At 42.3% G+C, this 22,349-nt stretch overlaps 1 protein-coding gene across 1 annotated transcript in view; it reads left to right on the top strand.

Annotated features, from left to right (window-relative positions):
- Positions 1-20,469, top strand: part of ttc9b (tetratricopeptide repeat domain 9B) — a 39,695-nt gene extending 19,226 nt beyond the window's left edge. Inside the window, exons 2-3 of the mRNA XM_040009374.1 lie at positions 14,357-14,539; positions 16,502-20,469. Of these exons, the coding sequence (XP_039865308.1) occupies positions 14,357-14,539; positions 16,502-16,596 (278 nt within the window). The 3' untranslated portion in view covers positions 16,597-20,469. The remainder of the gene's footprint in view (positions 1-14,356; positions 14,540-16,501) is intronic.
- Positions 20,470-22,349: the final 1,880 nt, after the last annotated feature.

The raw sequence follows: 22,349 nt of genomic DNA, 5'->3' as shown, positions 1-22,349 counted from the left end.
TTTGCGCATATCTAACACCCCGTGCTCCAGCGGACAGTGCAGAGTAAACTCATTCGCTGTTTATATTTATCCGCAGAGCTCCAACGCTGATAATATAAATAAATACTTTTTTTTTTTAAAGCCATGCTGGTCGCTATCTGAGCCTCCCCTCTCCTTAAACACAGAATGCTTTATAGCGTGCCTTGCCGGGGGATGACATTGAAAACGTGTCCTTGTTAAACCCCATTTGTGACGGGGGTGAAATGCTGAGCCTGGGTGAGCCCTGGTTATGTTGATGCATCTCTGAGGGTGGTCTTTTGATTGTTTTAATTAAAAGAAAAAGAAAGAAATGACTGTTGAAACGTTGAATTTAAAGTTGCTGTATTCTGTGAATGTAACAATAAAACAACAACTCTGCAGTCCCTCTCTACTGTAAGGAGCGTTAACCTTTAAATGCGTAGCTGTGGTTGCTGGTGGCACACTGGGGAAGAAGCACTCGGCTCTGCAGCAGTCCTCAAACTGTTTGTCTGTAATACTGTTCAAGCAGGTTTCCAGTGTTACTTCATGATCTCATCGCTCCTTAAATACCTAAACACAGTATCTTATTGTCCCAGAGACGTGACGGTGCTGCAGCAGTTTACAGGTTTAGTTCAGAGCGGCGTCTTTCGTTGATATTTGAGGGTTTTGATGTCGACAGTGCTGCAGCTGAGGCTGCTAATGATAAGGAATTTGATTTATTGCCATTCATGAGTCGTTTAAAGCTAAGCCTAAAGTGTGACACTAAAGGACTGAGCTGCCAGACTGTCAGTGAGAAATGACGAGGGGAATCTTCAACCTGCTCTTCAGTTTAGTCATTATTGAACTTATAATGAGTAAAATGATTATCAAACTTGTACTTTAACTATAACATAAACACATAATAGATAAAGAGCATATATATGACTATATAAATTGATTTAATGAAGATATTAAGAATAACATGATAACTTCACATACATATTTGTGCTTTAAAACAAGCTAGCTAGCTAATGTTGTGCTCTTACCAGCATAATGATATTTAATAAGCAGGTCAGTCTAACTTATGTAAGTGCCCAGTCACTAATGAACTGAGGTATGAAAAACACATCATGCATTTGGGGTTAAAGCATTGCCCAGCCCATTAAGTCTACATACAAATAAGGAATCAGAAATGCAACACTTGAAGATATTCTGTTTGCTTTCATCCTGTAGATTATTAGGAGCTGGAAAGTTAGTGGTGCAAGACGACTGAAACACAAAGAGCACCATTCACATTTCTAACAATACAAAACAGGCTGGAAAGGCTCGTGGAAACATGGCTTTTCTGTTTATTTCATGAATTAATTTGGCTCTTTGAAATCTGAGTTTTCTTCTGCTCCAATTTTCAGTGATGAGTGACATTTTAGGTCACACGCTGCATGTTTGTGACAATGAAACAGTCACATTTTGTTTGTATTCGTACATAAACTTCCCACATCACCCAAAAGTAAAAATCTGACACAGTTAAAGACCAAAACACAATCCAGAAATTCAGTTTCAGGAAAATACATCTGACGTCCAAAATCGGGCATAAAGCCATATATGAGGAGAACGTCACAGAAAAGATAACATTTTCAACAAGTAACAAGAAAATGCTGCAAGGTTTAACTAGTGTGGATGACTTATTCAGGAGTCTTGAACCTGCAGCTCCAGGGCCACATGCAGCTCTTTTGTCCGTCTCGAGTAGCTCCCTGTGGGTTTGACCCAGATTAATATTGATGTAAGTGATTCTTTACAGTCTCCAGCTGCAAACGTGTGCAGCTGCATCTGTCTCCTGGTGCTTTGTCCCCTTAATTTCACTGAACTCAGACACGCTGGCTTGCATGGATGTACACACATAAAGAGCTTATAACGCGCTACCATTGGATTCCAGACTAAAAGACCAAACAAGAAAAACAGATTTGAAGAGTGTGTGGACAGATGTCGCCACGATATTGCTGGGCTCCTGTGTGCATGATCTGGACTCTTAACTTTTACAAATTTTAAAGCTGATATATCATATTTCTTATCAACATAAGCTACGGTTATTTTGATTAATTCCCATGGCCTGGCCTTCACAGCTTACAACTATTGTTTCAGAGCTGGCATATACAGGCTGACAGATATTTTCCCTTTTTTTCACATTGTTCTGTTTTCAATTACAATTTCAAATAGTAAACAGCGTAGTATTGTAAAGACTCGTGTATACTTAATTGGCCGCATCACCTTCATATTAAGGCTTAAAGGTGTTTTGCAGCTCAATAAAGATTTTCTTTGGTGAGACGTTGCTCAAAATGGCTCATTTCATAGTAAATGTTGCTGAACATTGGAAACAAGTGTAACCACACAACAAGAAGAGCGGCTAAGAGTGAAAAACAAATTGGGATTCACTTTTAGAGCAACAACTGGAGGAAACCTTGAAGTTGCGAGGCTGAGGTGGTTCAGGCATGTGCAGAGGAGGATATTTTGGATAAAGCAGGAAAAGGAGATTCATGTAGTGGAGGAGGACATGCAGAGGATTGGTGTGACAGGAGGTGGATGCTGGGGATAGGGGGTGATGGAGGGAGATGATCCGCTGTGGCGACCCCTGAACAGAGCAGCTGGAAGAAGAAGAAGGTGGCTGTTTAGTGTGACTGTGTGCTCGAGTTATGCCCTGATCCATACTCTTTAAAGCTGATTTATCTGCGTGCTGTGTTTTCTGTAGCCTTCATCCTACAAGAAGGTTTCTAAAGGTGCTGCCAGAACATGTCAGTATATTATTTTTTTGGGAAATTAGAGAAGCATGCGCTTTACTTCAGGTACTTGGCGAAAAAAGCTATTATGAGATCCTGAGCCAAACCGTTTGGCAGTTTCCTCTGTTCACCTTCCATCTCTCTCATCTGTCTCTTGTAACGAGTATAATGCATAGAGCGTATGTCTCATATCTCGCGTACACAGATTAGCAAAACAAGAGGAGAAAGAAGCAGGAAGTGGGTCAATACTAGCGAGCACATCCTTGATGTCACTTGACATCTTTAAACTTGAGAGTGTTTGGTCAGAGATTATGGAAGTAATGTGTTTGACAGCAGAAGACTGTAGCCAAAGATCTGCTGAGCCAGAGACAAGCGTCTGCCCTGTGTCCGTAAATGACATCACCAATCCGATAATGCCCTGGACACGGGCCACAACAAAATTATATCCCTGTTAGGAAGTTTAACTTCAGATAAAACCTCAATAAAAGTCTCTTTAATTCTTTATTAAAATGCACTCGTCTGTTATTTGAAAGCCTGTTTTGCCTCACGATTGTCAAAAGAACAGAAACTTCCTGGATGATCCTTGAAGAATAAAATAAATGTTGCTTTTGCTAAAATGAGCTAAACAAAAATCAAATCACCAAACAAAGCTCGTTCCCCACACAGAGCTTACATTACAGACGAGAAGAAATCGGGGAAATGTGCAGCGTGGGGCATTAAATGATCCCAACTTTGTCCAGAAAATAGCTTCCTCAATTGTATAAATATTTAAGTAGATGAGTATTAATCCTGAGTCAGCGACTATTTTAGGAGAGCAGGACAATGGAGGAGGCTGCGAATTGACAACGTAAGGTAGAAGACAAGAATAGCCAGGAGATTTGTGGTGCATGAGTCAGGGTTTGGGACGAAGGACATGAGGCATTAAATGTGGCAAGTAGACAACTAAGGTCATCTGCTGAAGTTAGAAATCACCGCTCTCTCTGGAGAAATGTCAGACCTTGACCAAAGAGCAATAAAGGGACTGGATTTATGTGTTTTTTAAGAGGGAGACGCCACTAAAGCCTCCCTGTGCCGCCCACACTGTGACAGATCTAACAGAATAATCTGGTTATTTGATCGCTCTTCACTCCCAGGATCAGTGTTGCACTGTGGGTAATTCATGCAAATATGTTTGATGTACCTCAGTTTCCAGACATGGCATTACAGGCTCTGTGTTGATGTTATAAGGTAACCGATATGACAGGGCTCTGCAGAGCTGGGCGCCACAGATTCTGAGGTTAACAACAGGCTGACCTCTACTAACAGATACCTGCGTGTATGTGTGTGCAGCCTTCAGGCAGCAAAAACGATTTTATGTACCAGAAGCTTCATGTTTAGTTAATCTATTGATGAGCCACATATTGATGACTGCAAAATGTCATTTAATCTGTGATGCATGTGGGAAATTTACCAGCCAATTAGAATCTTTTCACCAATCTGCCAAAATCGATAAAAGCTTCACGGCCCTTTTGCCAAAGCTTGCACTGAATCCCTGACTTATTTCTAAGGACAGGCAAGACACATCCAGTCAAACAGCAAAAATAAGAGTAAGCAATTATGATTGTTGTTTGGGGGTTTTTTTGGACACCATATGGAGCTTCATTAGTCTTCCGCTACAGTGACACAGAATGAAAGAAATCATCTGCTCTGCTTATTTGAAATAAAATGCCATTTGAGGACAAGATGAGCTTTTATTGTCTCTGTGTGATACTAAATCACAGCAGATGTTCCTGATGTCACATTCAGAGTGGCCCATAAGGGAGAAAAAGAGGCAGTTTTGTTTAGAGTGGCAGTGTTTAGTTTAGTTCTGTTTTATTTAGATAGTGCCAAATCACAATAACAGTTACCTCGAGGTTCTTTACAAACAAAGGGCCTATAAATAATAGAGAGAAAACCAAAACAATCGGACGACGCCTCATGAGCTTGTCGAAGGGGGGGGGGGGGGGGGGGGCGTGGACTCAGCTATAACAGGAAGAAACTTCTGGCAGAACCAGGCTCAGGGAGGGCTGCAGCCTGTTGGGAGTGAGGCAAGGAAGATGGGACAAAAGGCACACTATCCAAACAAAATGCAGAAAACATTTCTAAAAACTAAGACCTTGGTACAACAAACTGCTTAAGCTCCTCTCCCTTCAACCAAACCTTCCTCTGATTGGCTGCCACTTACAAACAGAAGGTTTGAACAGCAGGTGGGTGGAGCTTCTGTGCTCCCAGACAGGGCTGTGTTCCTGAGATGGCTAAATTAAAGATACTCTATCTCACTGATGACTTTATTATGTGACTTTTATATGAGAGGCTGTAAACAAAATATCCATCCCCTACCTGCAAAACACATCTGATTCAATGATCAGATATCCAAATATTTCAGGGTCTTCAGGCATCCATTGTTTCATCATTTAACATGAGCTATACTCCTGATAGTCGATCCATAGTACCAGATACTTAAACTAAAAATCTGAAGGCTCTAGCTCAAATGTTTTTTTAGATAATGGGATTTTAAAGTGTTCCTTCTTTTGGGAAAACTAATGACAACAGGGACCTGAAATTGTGGACAATTATTAGAAGAAGTGTGTCTTTCCCCACTTGAAACCTGAAATGGTCAGGTGGGAGGTATTTGATGAATATAGGAAAAGCATCATTTTCTACTTCATTTATCTGAGATATTTCCTATTACAACACAACAAGCAGGGCAGAAAGTTGGATAAAAGTTGAATAAAAAGAAAAGTACAATACAATTTTGCATAACAAAGGAAGAGTTAATTGTGTATCTTCCCGATAATCCATAAAATTACAACCACTGCAACAGTGAAACATCTTATTTAAGAAGAACTAAAAAAAGAGAGAGAGAGGGAGTTTCAGGATATGAAAAGAGGTCAAAATGGGGCTAAAAAGAGACGATAATGCAGGTGGTGGCGGAGTGGAGTCAATGCTGTGTCATGTCAGTGCAAACGTGCCCTTGTGGTAAACAGAGCGAAGAACTTTACTCCTGTCCCTCTCGATAACAGCAAAAAGCCATTCGCAGAAGCGCTCTGGGTGGAGCTATTCTTAGCGGGAGCCCGGAGAGACCGGCCGGCTACTCTGTCCGAGAGCCGTGACGTCAGACGCGTAGGATCGGATTTTGCTCCACAATGTAACCGTGAGGTAATTTCAGGGTAATGACTGTGCACGGTTCATTTGTCTCTCTGAATAAATCTGCAGCAGCAGTGTGGCATTTGTGGAGGGGAGAGAGCACGGTGCAGTGAAAGGTGAGAGCAGGCTTTTGCTCTGAGGTGAGGAACAAATGGGAGGAGGGTCAAAGATGGAGGCTGCTGTGGAGCTATCTGAGGAAATGAGAGTCTGTGTGTGTGTGTCTGAGTGATGGGTCTCTCCATCTGCCATTATCTTCCCGCAGAACTAATTACAAGGTGATGGACAGCAGACTAATCACCAGGGCCACTAGTGGCTTTAAATTAGCTGAACCGTGGAGTCGTGCCTGGAGTGATGGAGAGGGACAGGAGAGGAGAGGGACGTGGGTCCAGAGGGAAAATGAAGTAACAGCAAGAAGGAAAGGAAAGCATCTTCACAGGAGAGCGGAATTTAATAAAATGCATTGACAAAAGAGGAAAAAGGGACTTTCACACTCCCCTCTTGTCCTCTGTACCTCTCACACAGGATCATCGTTTTCCCTGGGCTGCTTCTGGATTTTGTTTCGTCTGTGCCGTCTCCATCTCTGTCCTCCCTCGCCCCTCCGTCTCCCTTTCATCTTATTTCATCTGCATGTCTTTTCTCTCCCTTTCTCTCTTTGTTTTTTTCCTTTTATTCCTCCCAGGCTTCGACGCTCTGTCTGCTAAATGAAAGCGCGTCTCTGTGCAGGCGCTGTGTTTTTTTTCTGACACGATGCTTCAGGCAAACCAGCGGGGTTCCTGAGCATGTGTTAACCACTCCCACTCACCACACCTCTGATTCCACATTCAAGTGACAGAAACGCACTCGCACGGTCGCATCAAGACACACGCACACGCTTTCACACTCTCGCACTTGACAGCTGCTTTGCACCTGTTGCTCTTTAGAAATTCAAATCAAGCACAATTTTTCTTTTTGTTCACTTTTTTCCCGCCACCCAATTTTTAATTTTTTTCTTTTTTGTCTATTTCTGTCACTTGAATATCTAAAAGATTCCTCGAGAAGGAAAAAGATATTATACTCACAACACTGAAGTAGCCATGGCTCCTTCTTTTGACAAATGGCCTCTCATTAAGACCAATTTGTCTGGCTTCTTTGTACCACTGGTATTCATTTTTATCTGGTCTCAAATGTCCAGAGAGGATTATAGAGGTCAAAGTTCAGCCATAAGCTGTGCAGTATCCTCCTCATTAACATTTGAACTGAGACTTTTACAAGTTCAAAACCTAAGAATGTGTTTAAAAAGCAGGAGCCTGAAGATGAACTTAAAAACACATTTTTAAAAAAGGAGCTATTATGAAAATAGTTGTTTGCTATTGTTCTGTATGTCTAATGGTAATCTGTTTATGTTCAGTTAACACTTAATTGTCAATGAAGAGAAAACAATGAGAAATCAATACTGCTCAAATTTAGGGAAGAAGACCCAAATGCAAGACACCAGGGAGTGCAAAACGTCTTTAAACTAAAACGTGTGGCAGTTGTACACAGAAGATGAGTCATCATGGCAAACAGTGCAGCTGAGGTGAGGGCAAAAAGGCAAAGTCCATTAAACAGCCCAGAAGCTCACACACAAGGAAAACACAAGAAAAATGAGGAATCCTGGACCTGATGACATGGCAGCAAACCAGTGTATTTATGCATAGAGAGAAGGTCGAGACAACCTGCTGAAGGTGAAACTGAGCATGAGAATGAGGCAAAAGGTGATTTAAGTGACCTTGAACATGACGTGGTTGTTGATGTCAGACAGGCTGGTCTGAGTATTTCAGAAACTGCTGATCTTATGGGATTTTCCCACACAACCATCTTTAGAGTTTACAGAGGATGGTCAGAAAAAGAGATAATATCCAGTGAGCGGTAGTTCACTGAGAGAAAATGCTTTGTTGATATCGGAGGTCAGAGGAAAAGACTACTTTAAGATGACAGGAAGGCAACAGCAATTCAAATAACCACTGGTTACAACCATGGTATCCTGAAGACCATCTCTGAATGCACAACATGTCAAATCTCAAAGGAGATGGACTACACCAGCAGAGGACTACACCTGTCAGCTAAGACAAAGGAACTAGACAAAATTGGACATTTGATTAAGATTGGGAAACATTTCCTGGTCTAATTCAGTTGGTCGAGTGAGAATTTGGAGTAAATGACATGAAAGCATGGCTGCCTTGTGGTTCAGGCTGCTGCCGGCGTAACGGTGTAGGGGATTTATTATTTTTTTTGGCACACTTTGGTCTCCTTAGTACCTACTGAGCATAATTTAAATGCCACAACCGACTTGAGTATTGTAGCTGACCATATCCAGCCCCTTTTGTGTGCAGTGAGTTCACAGTACTCAAATGGTCTCCACAATCACCAGATCTCAGTCCAGTGGAAAACCTCTGGGATGGAACAGGAAATTCAAACAAATCTACTACAGCTGTGTGATGCTATCTTGTCAATATGGACCAAAATATCTGAGCAATGTTTCCAGCACCTTGTTGACTCTATGCCATGAAAAAATTAAGGCAGGTCTTAAGGCAAAAGAGTACTGGTAAGGTGAGGCAGATTAAACACGAGAAATATTAATGGGGACAAACAATCACAGAGCTAACAAGAGTGTAACGAGCCCAAGAACTCCAGGAAAAAACAGGAAATTATAACAGAAACTGTGAGTGCAAAATCATTCACTGTGGACAAACGGGTTCAGAAGCATTTCAGTGAAATTTGCTCTACTTGAGGGATGTACTCTAATTAAAGTTGTTTGAATGATGGAAGGGGTTCAAAATCTCTCACAGATCTTCAGATGGGTTGAGATCTGTTGACTGCAAAGGTCACAGCATGTGATTCACATGCTTTCATTGTCATCAAAGCCTTTTGCCCTTAACCCTCTCAGAAGAGGCCGTTCCCATCAGGGTAGAAATGTCTCATCACAGCGTAAATGCAATCACTCTTGTCGTGATCCCCAAAGTATGACCGAGCCATTAGGCCCATTTTCCTGTCAGAGTCAAGGCTTTGGGTTTTTCCTCTAACTTGTCACCTACCTGATATCGCCGGACTTTCCTGTTGATCCCAGGTTTTTAAGTGGAGCATCGGGTATTTCAGTCTTTGTACTACTCCTACCTACATCACCTGCCTGAGCACATCGGCCTTTCAGTCATGCAAAAAAATCCACTCTGAAGACATATTCTGTTGTTATTCACTTCACTACCTGTTTCATGTATTTGTGGGAAGTGCTGTGTAATCGCCGCACAGGCTATTGCACCCTTTTAGAGATGGGGACACCTCGGCTCCAGTGATATCACTCGGCCGTGTTTATCGGGCTTCATGTCTGTCTGTGCCTCTGCCCAGCCTTCTCCAATGATCCCGTCATTATCACACCCTTAATGCATCTCACCACACTCTACATTTCCTTTGGCATGCTATCCATCTGTCTAATGGGCCAGTAGGGTGCGGCCGGCCAGTCATCACTTATGCACGCTGCTTTTGTGTGTCTGTGTGTATTTGTACAGTCATGTATCTTTCTCTTGACCTGTGTCATTTGAAATTTTGTGCTGATGAGTCTGTTTTTGTGTTAGCTGTGTCTTCAAGTTTAAATCACCCTCCTGTTAACGCCCACTTCTGCACTCTCTTCATTGTGTGTTTGTGCCATTTGTTAATGCTCCATGCACTGGAAGTGTGTAGATTGTGTATCTGAGGGTGTCAGTGCCTGTGAACTCTAACTGCGTCACCCATTAAGCTATTATGGACTGTAACTGAATCCCCCTGAAAGCTCAGCTCATGCCCACAGCTGCAGGGCAGTGATGGATGGATGGTGGAGGGATGAGAGTAGTCTTGCTGTAGCCGAACAGTTGTAAAAACAAACAGAGGGGTGGAGCATCTGGAAAGGTGTGCAGGAGAGGTGGAGGGCGTCTAAGGTGACCGTCACTGTAACAAGCTGAGCTGACTTATGATCAACGGCTTCGACCTCACTGCCCTGCTCTAAGCTGAGTCATGAGTCTTAGTGAGAAGAAGAGGGTTGTTCTTCTGTTTTTTTTTCTTATTAAGGTGTGTGTAAACGCGAGTGTGTCTAATCATGGATAATTATTACAGTTTATCTCATGTATATGTCGGCTTTTATTCAGGAAATACAACTCAAGCAGCTGGCTGACAGCTGGAAAACTGCAAAACCCACCCAGGATCCACATGTGCCACCAGGTTGTCTGAGGGTGGGTTTTGTTTTTACACCTATAGTTTGTTTATGCTGGTCCAAAAGAGTTTGCTAATGAGTTTGTAAGCTTGTAGATCCGTGTTGACCAAAATGCATCACTATAAGCCCCATTAGAGTGTTCAGTCCACTTATTGGCCAGATGTGTTTGGGGCAGGACCAACAGTAAAAACAGGAAGATGAGCTATTGGAGATTTTCCATTCATTTCATGGCTAGTTGCTAGCCCGTACAGACATTTGCACATCTACTGTACTTTGCATGCAAGAATGAAAAGCATATGTGCCTAGGGGAAAGTGTTCATCTCAAACTTGCAACGTACACATGGTAGTTGGGTCAAATCGACATAAGATCACATTCACGCTGTAAAAGAACCTCGTCCATGAAAAACAACCTTGAAAAAAGTCTTAGTGCTGGTGGGACTGAAAAAACGATTCCTGAATTTTCAACTCAGTAAAATATTTATATGTGGCATTAATATGAACCCTAGTCCATCATCACCATTCATTTCTAATGTACAGGATGTTGACACTCTTCCAGCTGGAGTATCTTCAGGTTTCTGCAGCAGCTGTGCATAACAAAGCTTGAATTCTTGTAAAAAATGCCAGGATGCATGTGTGATACGTGAGCTCATCAGCGCAGCATGGTGGCTCACTGGTTAGCACTGTTGCCTCACAGTAAGAGGCTCCTGAGCTCTGCCGTGTGGTGGTTGCATGTTCTCCCCATTGCTTGCCTAAGTGTTCCCATCACTGAAAGACAAGCTAGGTTAATGTGCTTGTGTGGGTCCAAGAGTTTCACTTCCTGGTTACATGAAAGCAAATAAAATTGGCAAATGGTGGTGTCGAATACAATGTCATGAGGTGAAAGAAAGGTGTCTGTCTTGAAAATGTGATGTGATGTGTTGTGGTGCATGAAATAAGGACTTAAATGTAGGAAGGGGAATCACACAGAAGAGGGTGGGAGGGGAGCAAGCTGAATCATTCAAAGGGCAAACTGCAACCAAAGAGAGCACAGAACCAAAGAAATAAAAACAAAATACTATTTATTGGCTAATCAGGAGAGGGAAAAAAATAGATACAGGAGAGTGTAATGATGTAGTTGGAGACAGTGACACAGGAGGGAAGTAAAACTAAACACAAAGACAGAGCAAAAATAAGCATAAGTGAATAAAAGATTTAACAGAAGAGGAGACTAATAACTCTACAAATGCAAACATAAACAAAAGTATAACAAGAACTAAAGGCTCATAATAGTTTGTAATAAACAAAAACCTAAACTACAAAATAATGAACTAAACAGAGAACCAGGATTAAATCAGGGGCATAATGTCCAGAAGATGGACCCACACAATGTGCATGTTGCTCCAGATGTGATTGTAATGAGTTTCATGCAAAAATGAGAACCACCAGGGAAAAAATCCCTTTAACAAAGGTTGGAACTGTAAAGTAAATGATCATAAAGCTGGAAGATAAGAAAGAAATGAAGGACTTGGTGAATAAAAATGTTATTTCATGGAACGAAGATATCGATCAGAATCCAAAACTTGCCAAAAGAAAAAAAAGTTGAACAAACTCTCTGACAAAGACGGGGTTTCGGACGATGCACGGACACACAGACACACTGAGGGTAATCAAGGGAATCGAAAACAGATGGGGAACAAGAAAGCTGAAACTAATCATGACAAGTGATACAAAGGACGTAAAATGAAATACAACCTTCAGGAGACCTTTATTACTGTCAAAATAAAACAGGAAGTAACTGCACAGGAAATGATTAACACTGATGAAGACAAGATTAAACAAGATGGTGTAAGGGAGGTAAGCATAAGCTAAACCCAAATAAAAATCCCAACACAATTACTGAACAAACACAAAATTTGATAAAGAAAGATTAAACTAAAACTGTGTGTTATAGTTTGCTCCATTAAAAATATCTCATTTTAAAGGAAGCTCTAGTGTATCCTCTATTAAATTCCTTAACCTCCTAAGACCCAAACTCGTTCATTGCATGCATTTTTAATTTCTCTTTGCTATTTGGGCTGATGACGACGTATAAAAACAAAGAATTATCAGATTCTTTTTAACCTAAGTTTTGTTTCTGAGAAAAATCTGATCCCCCTATGAGGACATTCACTTTAAATTTTGATACAACAGTGGCAGTGTAATGTCTTTGTAAGTGGATATCAGGCCTTTGTAGGGCAAAATTTTGTAGTTTGGTCTAGACAACCCAAAATGTGATGTCCACATATGTGGACGGCAGGTCCTGGGAGGTTAATATTTAAAGTGTTCTTACGACAAGTTAAAACGTCTGCTATTTGCTGTGTTGAAGAAAGAAAGAATATACTTGGATTGATTTTATACATCTGAATGACAAGGATCTGTGTGTTACACTGGGCCTGGGGTTGTGACTACATGTGAAGGTAATCATGGTCAGTGAGCCTGCACTACCATTTTTAATACAGAAATACATTTTCCTGTTCTCCAAAAGTTGATTCTGTTCATCTGGATGTAGCGCTTTCAGTGGGAGAAACGTTTCGTCACTCATCCAAGTAACTTCTTCAGTCTGAAGACGGTCTGAAGACTGAAGAAAGTCACTTGGATGCAGCATGGTGGCTGCATCCAAGTGACTTTCTTGAGCCTTGATTAAATAAAACTCCAAATAACAGGATGCCATTGGACAGGGATAAAAGGAAGCAAAATGCTTTGATGTCATTTATGTTTGATCTACTTGTAGTAGCAGTTGATGAACCTATTCGAATTGCTATTTTTCTTTTCAGTTTTTGCGTTGGGGTTAAAACGGATTTCCTTTAAGGTTGGAGAAGCCTGCAAAGCACCTACCAGACACGTGCAAATTCAACCACTAAATACCAAAAACAAATCGATTGTTATTGAATTTGTTCGTCCCCTGATATCCACAATGAATTATTTAGTGTTTTGCAATTTGTGTTGGTGATGGGTGACGTGTGTGTGTGTGTGTGTGTGTGTGTGTGTGTGTGTGTGTGTGTGTGTGTGTGTGTGTGTGTGTGTGTGTGTAAATGACGGATTTCCATTAGTGCTGCACATTTCACAAAACCCTCAGACCCTGAACGTCTCTCAAGCGGCTTCAGCTTTTTGTCTCACACACAAATAGTAGTTTAAGGGCCACTGGCTGCTTTTAACACGCTCCCCCTCCTAATCCTCGCCCTATGACTCCCATAGGCCTCACCTTTCCTACTCATGCATCATCTCCTCCTCCCCTCTCTCTCCATCACTTACTCCTGACTCACCCTGCCTCCCGGCTAACAGTCCATGACTCATGTTATTCACAGAGCTGTCTGCGTGTCAAGGGCTCGGAGGAAAGGGGCAGGATGGGGGGGTTAAAAAGGAGCTGGATCAGGGAGGGAGTGCTGAGGCAGATATGACTGTGGAAGCACAACTAGAGACAGAAGGAAATCACTTTTGATCTATCATCAGATAGATTAAGACACTGGCAGAGAGGGAAGGAGTGATGGGGTGGGGGGGGAGGGAGGAAGTGAAACCGCGAGTGGTTGTGACCACCAGAGGAATTGTTTGAGTGATCAGATATCTGAGCAATCAGCAGGCGTTTAAAAGCTTTGGTGGACTAAAAGCTGTGTGTGTATATGTGTGTGATTTTTGTCCGTGTGTCTTTGCTAATGATGTTATTCTGATCTCAGAGCTGCAGAGAATTGCTGTTGCAATCTGTGGGATAGATTACTATAGTCCTTTTCTCAAGCGTTCCACTTTACTGCTGTTTTCAGCTTGCTGACTTTAATGCACTCACTTTCTGCCCTTCGTTTGTTTTCCTGCAGCCCTCAAGATTTAGAAACCACCTAAAAAGTTAAAGGAACAAGTCGAAAGCTTCCTCGTAGCGATCAGTGCATTTTTTTTCCCATGTTCTTGTATTTTGCATGTCGAGCTCAGCGATGCTGCTCTGCTGCCCCAGGGCTCAAACTGCTTGGACGACTTTTTGTGTCTTCTCTACACTGTGAGACATTAGAACCGGCTATTTATAGTCCGCCCCGAGGAAGCAGTGTGCAGGATAAATTTCATTGTGGCTCTATTAAAAGGAACAGAGTAAGATGTCAGCAAAATCTCCCCGTCTTTCTTTTTCACTCGGGGGACACACATGTGGTTTAATCTTCTCTAAACGAGACAAAATGTGTTTGGTTGGACAAACTAAGGCAGAAAATGTTTATGAACCACTAACTAGTTCCTGTCTTCCTCCTCACAGCTTGTCTGTTGCAGTCCGAGCTGGTAAACTATGAGAGAGTGAAGGAGTACTGTCTGAAGGTCCTGAGCCACCAGAGAGACCACTTCAAGGCCATGTACCGAGCCGGCATCGCCTTCTATCACCTGGGTGATTACGAATGTGCCCTACGCTACCTGCGTGACGCCAAAAACCGCGAACCCACAGGTGAGAATGACCCAGTGTATTTATACGTTTACAAAGCAGCCTTGAGGTACAAGATCTTCTCTGATGGTGAAACAATTTGCTCAATAACTCCATATTTAAATTGATGTACTCTGACCTTAGTGCAGCTTATCAGGTCATCCAGTTGTCTCATGATCTGAAACTTGAGGCATGTTTAATATGAGCGTCAACATTTATGACAGGAAAAATCAAAAAGCATAATTTCTCCTGCTAGATTTTATTTGTTATGTTACAAACTGAGTGATAACTAAAGCCTTTTGTTCCGAGAGTGCTGAGCAGAAACTAAAAAGATGCTCTCTGTGTTTCTAAAACCTGTATTACTGTACAGACTTTAAAAGACTTCCTGTTTTGCATGTTTGCTTTGACTATGCACATTTCCAAAAAGTTCAAAAGCACAGCTACACTTGTAATAATTAAAACTGCTCCATATTTTACATCAGTATGCTTTTATGATAAATTATACTGCAGACGGCCAGTATTAAATTACTTTAGGGTAAATGAATTAAGTAAAGTACATAAGTGATGTGTGTAAGCAGCACATTGTGTTTTATAGTCTGTTTATTTGAAAGGCAAGACTGGCAGATTTGTTTTATGAATACATTTTATGTCTAATGTTTAGGATCCAGATGCAAAAGCCACAGGAAACCAGTCTAAACAGCAAAGACACATGTGCAGATGTTCACAGGCTTCGTCCACACGTACATATTTCATTTTGAAAAATATCTTTCTTCACATAAATCATAACTAAAGTAGGTCCACAGACATTGCAACCCACAGTCTGACATCAGAAAAGTAGATGACGTCTCACACCTTTGATATTAAAATAAATCTTTTTCTTTGTCCACATTAGAAAATCTTCCACTCCCCTGACTCTATAGGTTTTCCAGAAATACTCATGTACATGTGGACAGCACAGCAAACCCAAATGGAGACTCACAGCTTTTTTTAGGCTGCTGATGATGGTAGTGTTCAAAATAACAAGGGCCATGAAAAGGAGACTCAAACTAAATCCACAGTACTTCAGAAGGAGGACGGAAACACAAGAGACCACTATCAAAATAAAACGGGGGGAAAAGCTACAAACCAAAACTAGCATGTGTTATGATAATGATAAAAGCCAACACAAGACTCTGATCTTCAGATACCAGAAAACATATTAACCAAGAATAAAACCCAAAAAATGTAACCAGAGTCGGTAAGAATTAAGTAAATATGCCGTCTCAGGAAAATGCTAGAGGGGCCACTTTCTTGACTAAATCATAGTATGAGAAGCACATGCAACAGAGGCAACATGCTTGGCAGCAAATGTAGCTCCTTTTTTTAATATCAAAGAGTGAGTGTGCACATGCAGGTGTGCACCTCTGTGTTCATTACGTGCCAGCTGTAGGGCACGTGGCATTAGGAGCTCTAGTAGATTTTTGTATGAATTTTTGCTGTGGATACATTTGGAAGGATATTTTTCTAAAATAGGAGGAAATAGATCGTTTTCACTTTGGGAAACAGCCTTTTTAATGCCTTTGCACAATCGATATATTCCAGGAACACGAAGGTTTTCAATTCACCTTGTAAATCTGGGATTACCAACAATTTGAGAACTCTGACCTAAAATGATAATCATGACCAAGTTTGAGCCAAATGTCTCATATGACAAAATGACAAAAGGTTGAAGGTCAAATCTGGATAAACTTGAATTGTTTGGAGAACTTTATCCAATAGGAAAGTGTCAAAAGGTGAGAGGTCAGGGTTCTTTCTCGTCATCGATGAGCAGTTACAGCTGACTAAAGTAAAAGCCTGTAGCTCTTTTCTCTACATTGTTTACCTTTCTGCTGTAGCACGTATTTTACTCAGTTTGCTAAACTTAAGTAAGAAAGGGGCAACTGACTGCTCTGCTGCCAATGTTCAGATCATCCACCGATGACCTGTCGTTCCATTTTCTCTCTGCAGACACCAACGTGCTCCGATACATCCAGCTGACAGAGATGAAGATGAGCAAGAGTGGACAACGGGAACGAGACAGCGGCAAGGAGACCCAGGGCTAACCTTCGACCTTTCCCCCCTCCTGAACCCTCTGACCTTTCATCCTACAAGTTGTACCTCCCACTCTCCACTTTCTCTTCCTCCCCTGTTGACTCCTCCTGACGGCAACCCTGTCAGAAGAGACGCAATCACCTGCCTGTTACAGACAAACACATATCAAGCGCTGTCTGCGACCCACCCTCTTCCTTCTTCCTCTCCCTCTTCTTCTCCCTCTTTCTCCCTCAGGTGCTGTGGTTCCTCTCCCTCGACGCAGTCAGCAAGGAAACTTTAAAAAAAAAAAGAAAAATCATGAAAATACATGGAAGAAGCTGTAATATATACTCATACAAACCCATCATTGTGGTGGAGTCAAAACGAAGCTTCAGCCCATACACATGACAGACAGACATCTGCGTGATTCAGCAGATGTTGAAAAAACATGGAAAGAATTTTGTTTCTGCTCTCTCGCGCTCTCTTTTTCTCTCCGTTTTATTCTGAACTCTCGAGGAGAATTTGGGGGGTCTCGGGAAGCTCGACCACACCGGGAGGAGGGGCAGGGATGCGTGTGGAAGTGTGTGAAACAGGTTTGGAGAATAAAAATGGGTGCGGTGAGGGGGTGTATATGTGTATGAGACACATGCCAAGACCACATCCCGATTTGATTGTACATCCTAACCCACCAGGTCTCACTCAGGCCACTTACCCAGACTATGAGATGGACTAATATAACAAGTAGAAAAAAAAAGCCTGCCTCCGTGCTTAATCTATCACTTTTCTGTCTGGATTTTTCTTTCCTAGATCCCATCTATCTCAGTTTCTTGACTGTTTTTTGAATTTAAGGGCTAATTCAAGTGTTTAAAACCCCGTATTAGGCTTTTTTAATTTGCTGTCATACTCAGTAGTGAACAATCGGTGGTTAATAGCATCTGTGTGTGCAGCAAAGAGCCTAAATTCTCCAAGCGGTTCATTCCGTTGCCTGATGTACTTTCGTGCAAACTGGTGTGTCTTGAATCTGTTGTCCGAACCCCCTCCTGGGTCGTGTGTCGTGTTACTGTTGTTGAGACTGTCGAAGCCCCTCCCTCGCTCCCTCGCTCCTTCTCATCAATTCCACCATCCTCTGTTCTCCTGTTAATGATGTCACAACGGAAAATAGCCAGTGAGATCCGACTTCCATCAGCTGCCGCTGGCTAGATGGAGATCCACGAGAAATTTTTTTCAGAGAGAGAGAGAGAGAGAGAGACACTTTTATCCTTTTATCACTAATGCTGAGGCTTCCCAGACATCCATAAACCACCACGGAGACTCTGGGCAGCGTTAGTGCAGGGAAAACGCACACACACACACACACACACATACACACATCTGGCCTGATGGTGCAGACTGCCGTCTTGGAGCACTTCACCTAGAGTGAGTCATTTGAGATTTCTCCTGCTTACAGTTTACTGTATGTTGATAGATTAAAACACCTGTGCCGGGCAGATAACACACAACATTAGCATTGCAGACGATCTGGTTTGTGGATATCCATTACAAGCTGTCAAACTTATCTTGTGATGTGTGAAGCTGAATCATTGATATGTGGCTTTTTATAATAGCTTTACCACAGGCTTAAATCTGCCTGCTCTGTTCTGCAGAAGGCTGGATTGATCATTTGTGAGAGCATGACCTAAAATATCCCGTGAAAACCCAGTTTCCTCCTTATCATGTGCAAGCCCACCTCCTGCATGTAACATGCGGCTCCAGAGCGTTGCTTCAGATGTTTTGGGATTGGGATTATATCTGCTCTATTGCTTTCTGTCATGGCATGCTGCCACTCAACCGTTTGCTTATACCTCTGTTTTATCCATTCTGCCCTTTATAAACACAGAAGGTGGCGACAGACTGTGATCACAGCAGCAGAATAGGTATGAAATACTTCTTAAAAATTAGGGTCACCTTCCGCCTCGACTAAAATAACTGATTAGTCCACTGCTTAAGAGGCTGAGGAGGAAATCAAGTCAAATAACGGCGTTGGGTGAGGTCCCCCCCCCTTCCCCGTTTATTTCATTGACCTGCTATGAGGTAAATAGGGACCTAAGTGTGTCAATGGGACTCTGGAGAGACGGCACCACGCGCTGGAGAGACCGGCATGAAACCGAGAGGCTCCGGTGGAGGGAGAAGTAGGCCATCATCAGCCCCACTAAAGCAGCTGCACCTCTAAATTGGCAGCAAAAAGCAAGTTTTGAGCTTATTTATCATTATACACTGCACTTAGAAAAAGTGTGTGGACACCTGAGCATTAATCTGCAGCCTGAGTTTGCTCCCATTCAGCCACGAGATCATTAATGATGTTGGGCGACGACAAGGCCTGGCTCACAGCCGACGAAGCGTTGGATGAAAGCGAGGTCTTGGTCTGCGTTGTTGTGCAAGCTGTAGAATAAGAAATGTAGCAGCAGCGTGCACCAGATCATGAAAAAGCCAATCAGACGTGCACAATATAAACCTCTCTGAGGAACGCAGGCAAAAGTGATCACATAAGCATAAACATGGCTGTGGCTCAAGAGGTAGAACAGGTCATTCACTAATTGAAAAATTAGTGGTTCAATCCCTGCCTACTCTAGTCGGCACGCCAAATCCCAAGTTTCTCTCTAGTGTGCACATCAGCGTGTGAATGTTAGATAGAAAGCACATAGACACAAAGGTGAGCGGATGAATCCAAGTATTGATACCAGTGCTGTTATTGGTATAGGATCGATACTTTGTTTCTCTCCTTTTCAGTAAATAGCCTAACAAATTGTGTTAAAATAATTATTTTTTGGGAGATTAAAACATACACCTTAAACATGCACTATAAAAAATGTCTGAGCCTTTTCGTGCTGACTATCACATCTATTTTATTTACAGCCTGAAGCACATTTAAACAACAGAAGTTGAACCAAAGTGCTTTAGAGACGACCACATTTACATTCCAGCTCTCCAACAAACACAGTTTCAAAATACCTGTAAGGCTGCAAGGTGATTTAGTGGTCATTAAAATGTGTTTGGAATTTGCAAAGTGACAATGATCCATCTCATAAATCACAACACACCGCTTTAGCCCAAATAAGCTGCCTTTATAGGCTAAAACGATCGATATCAGTATTGGTATCTGCAATACTGGCCCTGTATTTACTTGGTATCGGATCGATACCAGAATTTGCAGCAGAGCACAGCACTACTTCGACATAGATGCAGGATTTATGTCATAATTATAAAAAATATAAACATTTACATGCAAGGCTGTCCACATATTTTTGTCCACATGTTGTGGGAAATTGTCTGATTAAGTTTAAGGTTCTGTTTAAGACTCCATCTCTGAATTAGTGCCACGATCAGCAACGCTGCTGCAAAGTGTGAAACATTTGATTTGTATTGGTGTCGTGCAGCTCTGGGGTTAATTAGGATGAAAACACTGAATGCAGAAGCTTTCCTTGCTCCTCCTTTATGCTCTCTCTTGGAGATAAATCACCACAACAGCAAGGAACGGCACCTGCAAGCGCCATCTCCATAACTACCTTGGCCGAGTCCCCTCACCTAGGGGTCCCCTCGAGGATCGGTCTCCTCCCGTGGTCCGCTCTCCACGGCACCAGCCCCCCTCCCTTCCATCTTGTTTTTGTCTTGCAGTGCTAAGTCATTCTTGCTCAACTTGTACTACTGTACTACGACCGTCTAGGGATTCCTAGCTGCACATAAAACAGGATTGTTTCTAGCTGATTGGTTTCCTTGATTAATGACCAAGCTGACTCGGAGGCTGTTATTGTAAGCATAACCTGACAACATGCTGTCTGTGCAAATGGAGACGGAGACGCCGGATCTCTGCGTCTGTGTAGCTTTGAAAACGAACAAAAAGCACAACAAAAAAGAGAGACGGGAAAGTGAAAAAAAAAATACTGGCTGTGTTACTTTATTTTGGCTATTTTTACTTTGATGTCATTTAAGGTAAATGTTTGTCAAATGTCAAAGTAGTTTTTGTGAATATATGATACAAATGTACAAAAAAACAGAAAAATGGAAAGTTTTATGGTTGTGAAAAGCTTTACTTCACTAAATTACTTTATCAGCGGCAAAGAAAAGCAAGAGATAGAAAAGAGAATTTAACTACAGCTCCTTCACTGAGCTGCTTTGTGACTGTGTCTGTATTTGTTGGTATTTCTGTTGATGTCCTTCAAGTCGAGGGATACAGAAACGGCTCGGAGTATGTGCAACGCCCTTTGACCCCCTCGTCTGACTGATGGTTCACCCAACTATTCTGTTTCTGAACAGCGAGACGAGCAGTAAACACAGGAGTGGATGACACTCTGAGGAACTTGGACCAGAGCTGCTTCTCAAAGCTGCAGGCCTCCATCCTACCTGAAGGGACACACAGCTGGGGTGTCAAGGCTAAAACTGTGTTTTTGTCTCTCCTCGCTGCCAAGAGGCCTTTCTCTTTTTCCCCTTTCAACTTTCAGACATCCAACAGGCCTCCATCACTGGTTTTACTGAACTGCTAGCCTGGGAATGCACTATTGATTGGTAAATGAAGATTATGAATAAAGTTTCAAACAAAGAGGAATGTTGCTGTTGTGTGGTCGTGACTTCATCTAATTTCAGATAAAACTACACAGGTAGGAATCTGGAAAAGGTAATAATTTGTAAATGAAATGTAGCCATGTGTAGTAACATGTGGACGCAGAAGACAAACAGACCGTGAAGCTGAGCTGAAGAGAAGTTCATGACAAATAAGGTCTAGTAAGGTTGAAGAAAAGCATTTAAAAGTATAAAGAAGATCAGAAGGAGATGCTTTGTGCCTTTCTGGATCTAAAGAAAAAAATGATAGTGTGCCAAGAGAGTAACTGTGGTAATAGTGAGGCCGTCAGACATGGAAGACACATATATTAGGGTGGTGTAGGACATGTATGAGGACAACAAGACAGTGGTGAGGTGTGCGGTAGGAGTGATAGATGGGCTCAAGGTGGAGGTGGGTTTCCATTAGGGATCAGCTCTGAGCCCCTTCTTGTTCACAGTGGTGGTGGACAGGGTGACAGATGAAGTCAGGCAGGAGTCTCCATGGACTATTATGTTTACAGATGACATTGTGATCTGGGGTGAGAGTAAGGACCAGGTGGAGGAGAGTCTGGAGAGGTGTAGGTATGCACTGGAGAAAAGAGGTGTGAAAGTCAGTAGAAGCAAAACAGAAAACATGTGAGAATGAGAGGGAGACAGGTGTAACAATGAAGCTGCAAGGAGTAGTGGTAGTAAAGGTAAATGAGTTTAAATACCTGGAGTCAACCATCCAAGCCAAAGGACAGTCTATGAAAGAGGTAATCAAGGTGATTGTGACAGAAGGACAGCAGCATGCTGGATAGGACAGAAGGACAGATGTACGTTTGAAGGTGGTGGCAGTAACAAAAAAAGATAGAACTGAAGACATTAAGACTTTCAGTAAGGGTGACCAGAATGGACAGGATTAGAAATGAGTGCATCAGTGGGACAGCTCAGGTCAAACAGCGTGGAGATGAAGTAAAAGAGACGAGACTGACATGGTTTGGACACGTGCAGAGGAGGGACGTTGAAGATGGAGCTGCCAGGCAGGAGGAAAACTGAGAGATTTGTGGATGCAGCGAAGGAGGGTGGTGTGACAGAGGAGGATGCTGGGGATAAGGTGAGATTGGAGGCAACTGATCCACCAGGGCAGCCCCTAAAGGGACCAGCTAGAAGAAGAAGAAGAAGAAGAAGAAGAAGAACCCTTATTCAAAAAAGCTGCTGAGACTCTCTGATG

The sequence above is a fragment of the Simochromis diagramma genome, unplaced genomic scaffold, assembly GCF_900408965.1.
Source record: "Simochromis diagramma unplaced genomic scaffold, fSimDia1.1 OVJJ01000344.1, whole genome shotgun sequence".
Taxonomy (NCBI): domain Eukaryota; kingdom Metazoa; phylum Chordata; class Actinopteri; order Cichliformes; family Cichlidae; genus Simochromis; species Simochromis diagramma.
This window is presented reverse-complemented; position numbering and strand designations above follow the sequence as displayed.